Source organism: Austrofundulus limnaeus, unplaced genomic scaffold (genome assembly GCF_001266775.1).
Source record: "Austrofundulus limnaeus strain Quisiro unplaced genomic scaffold, Austrofundulus_limnaeus-1.0 Scaffold292, whole genome shotgun sequence".
Lineage (NCBI taxonomy): Eukaryota > Metazoa > Chordata > Actinopteri > Cyprinodontiformes > Rivulidae > Austrofundulus > Austrofundulus limnaeus.
The window spans coordinates 226,182-228,192 of record NW_013952694.1 but is presented as its reverse complement, the minus strand read 5'-3'; the positions used below and the strand labels follow the sequence as shown (position 1 = coordinate 228,192).

The following is a 2,011-nucleotide window of genomic DNA, read 5'->3' as shown; positions in this document are numbered from 1 at the left end:
GATACACAGCTGGTACTTAACGGATACATATCCTGTACGTACCAGGTACATACAGAGTTCATATCTAATACTTACYAGGTGTGTACTTGGTACAGTTGTGCAAAAATCGTATCGTTTGTGACTAATCGTCAGAAAAACTGTCAACAATTATTATCAGCCAGTTAGTGTCATGTGATGTTGTATTTTWATGTGCCACTTTCACTACAAAGCGTGCATGTGAGCCTGTGGCCTGTTTCATTACTAAAGGCCTTTTTTTTTCTTTTAACCTGTTTAAAATGAAGAAGTTAGTTTGACTGGTGATTCACTGTGTAAGTATAGGGTAACTGATTAGGAGTCAAAAACATCAAAGTGCAACTGTCAGGGCTAAATGCCACAAGATGTCTGAATAATTGTTTATTTATTATTTTTTTGCCAATGTTGCCCAATCCTAATAGTTACCTTTTAAAGTACATACCAGGAATTCAAACATACTAGCTAAGTTTGGATAGGCTGCAGGATAACCCCATATGGTTCTTACTGGGTATGAACCTGGTAAGTACCAGATATGTRGACTAGTACAGACCTGGTACACACTTTGTATGATACATATGTGACAAGTACCTGGCACATTTGCAAGGGTYGCAGAGGAAAGGCTCTACCTTAAAAAATATGGCAGCGAAACTTGAGTTTGTAAAGTATCTGAACCAAAACATATTCCTGGAACATGATACATACAACATGCAAACGTCCAGGATTTGTGAACAATCAGAGCAGAATACTGTCTTTGTTGCCATTTCACAGAACTGTTTTGAAAGTGCTTTTAAACTGAAGAGCCTTTTTTTCCTGCAACCCTTTTAAACCAGCCTAAAAAGTTTATTCTGTCATAATAAACAATCATCTTTAACCTGCTGACTGATRCTGTAGTCTGAGATGTAGCTCTTTGTTATCTCTCTGACATTGAGGAGAATTTGCTGGGAACTCCCCTCCTGGAAGTTCTCTCAAGTGTTTTGAATATTGTGAGCAATCCTTCAGTTACACTTAAATATCACTAATTAATCAATACATTTTCAGCACTCATCAGCAAATACAAACACTGATTTCCTGCTGGCAGTTGTAATGAGCAGAAAACATGAAAATAAAGTTTAATATTTATTCTACAGCAACCTGTTCTAATTATTTCACTAATATATTTAATGTTCAGTCACCAGAAGCTCCCATGCTGAGACTTCTACCCACCGATAGGATGATTAATGTATGGGGTTCCGTCTGGATCTTTACGTCTCTGGTTCCGATGTTTGTACGCTGCGAAATTTGCGGCTTCCAACAAYAAAGCTGCGTCTGAGCTCATGGTTAAATTTTAAAGAAAATAAATGACTGGAGAGTTTTCTGAAACACGGAGATAGTGATTCTTGAAGCCTAGAAACGAACTCTGAGTAAAATCTCAATAAATTCACGGCTCAAAGATTGACAGGAACTCTTCCGCACCCAAATCACGTGACCGCTTCAATGCAGCCCATAATATATGTCAATGACCGGAACCCGAGCAGGTGTTTACGCTACGCTAAAARCGTACGWWWATGGCAAGCCATTTTAACATTTATTAGCTTGACTGAATKTATTTGATATCTCACATATTCTCACATCATTTATTACTAGTAAAAATGAACATTCCAGACACCTAAAACAAGAATGTTGCTTCAGAAGTCTGAAATCTGGTACTTCTCCTCGATTCTCCCTTAAACGTGGGGTCAGACAAGGATGCCCCMTATCACCTTATCTGTTTTTACTTTGCACCCAATTACTTACAGATTCTATAAAGCTTAGCCCATTAAAAGGGATCTCAGTAGCAGGCAAAGAAATTATCATCAGCCAGTTAGCTGATGATACAACACTGTTTTTAAAAAATAGCTCTCAGATACCTTTAGCTATTGACCTGATAAATGTATTTTCTGCTGCATCTGGTCTTTGCCTGAACATAAAAAAATGTGAACTACTTGCTCTTAAACATTGTGACATGCCTTCTATATGCAAT

At 37.6% G+C, this 2,011-nt stretch overlaps 1 protein-coding gene across 1 annotated transcript in view; it reads right to left on the bottom strand.

Moving 5' to 3' along the window:
* The window catches only part of hddc3 (HD domain containing 3), a 3,228-nt gene extending 1,742 nt beyond the window's left edge, over positions 1 to 1,486 (bottom strand). Inside the window, exon 1 of the mRNA XM_014021420.1 lies at positions 1,216 to 1,486. Coding sequence (XP_013876874.1) covers positions 1,216 to 1,327 — 112 coding nt within the window. The 5' untranslated portion in view covers positions 1,328 to 1,486. The remainder of the gene's footprint in view (positions 1 to 1,215) is intronic.
* Positions 1,487 to 2,011: the final 525 nt, after the last annotated feature.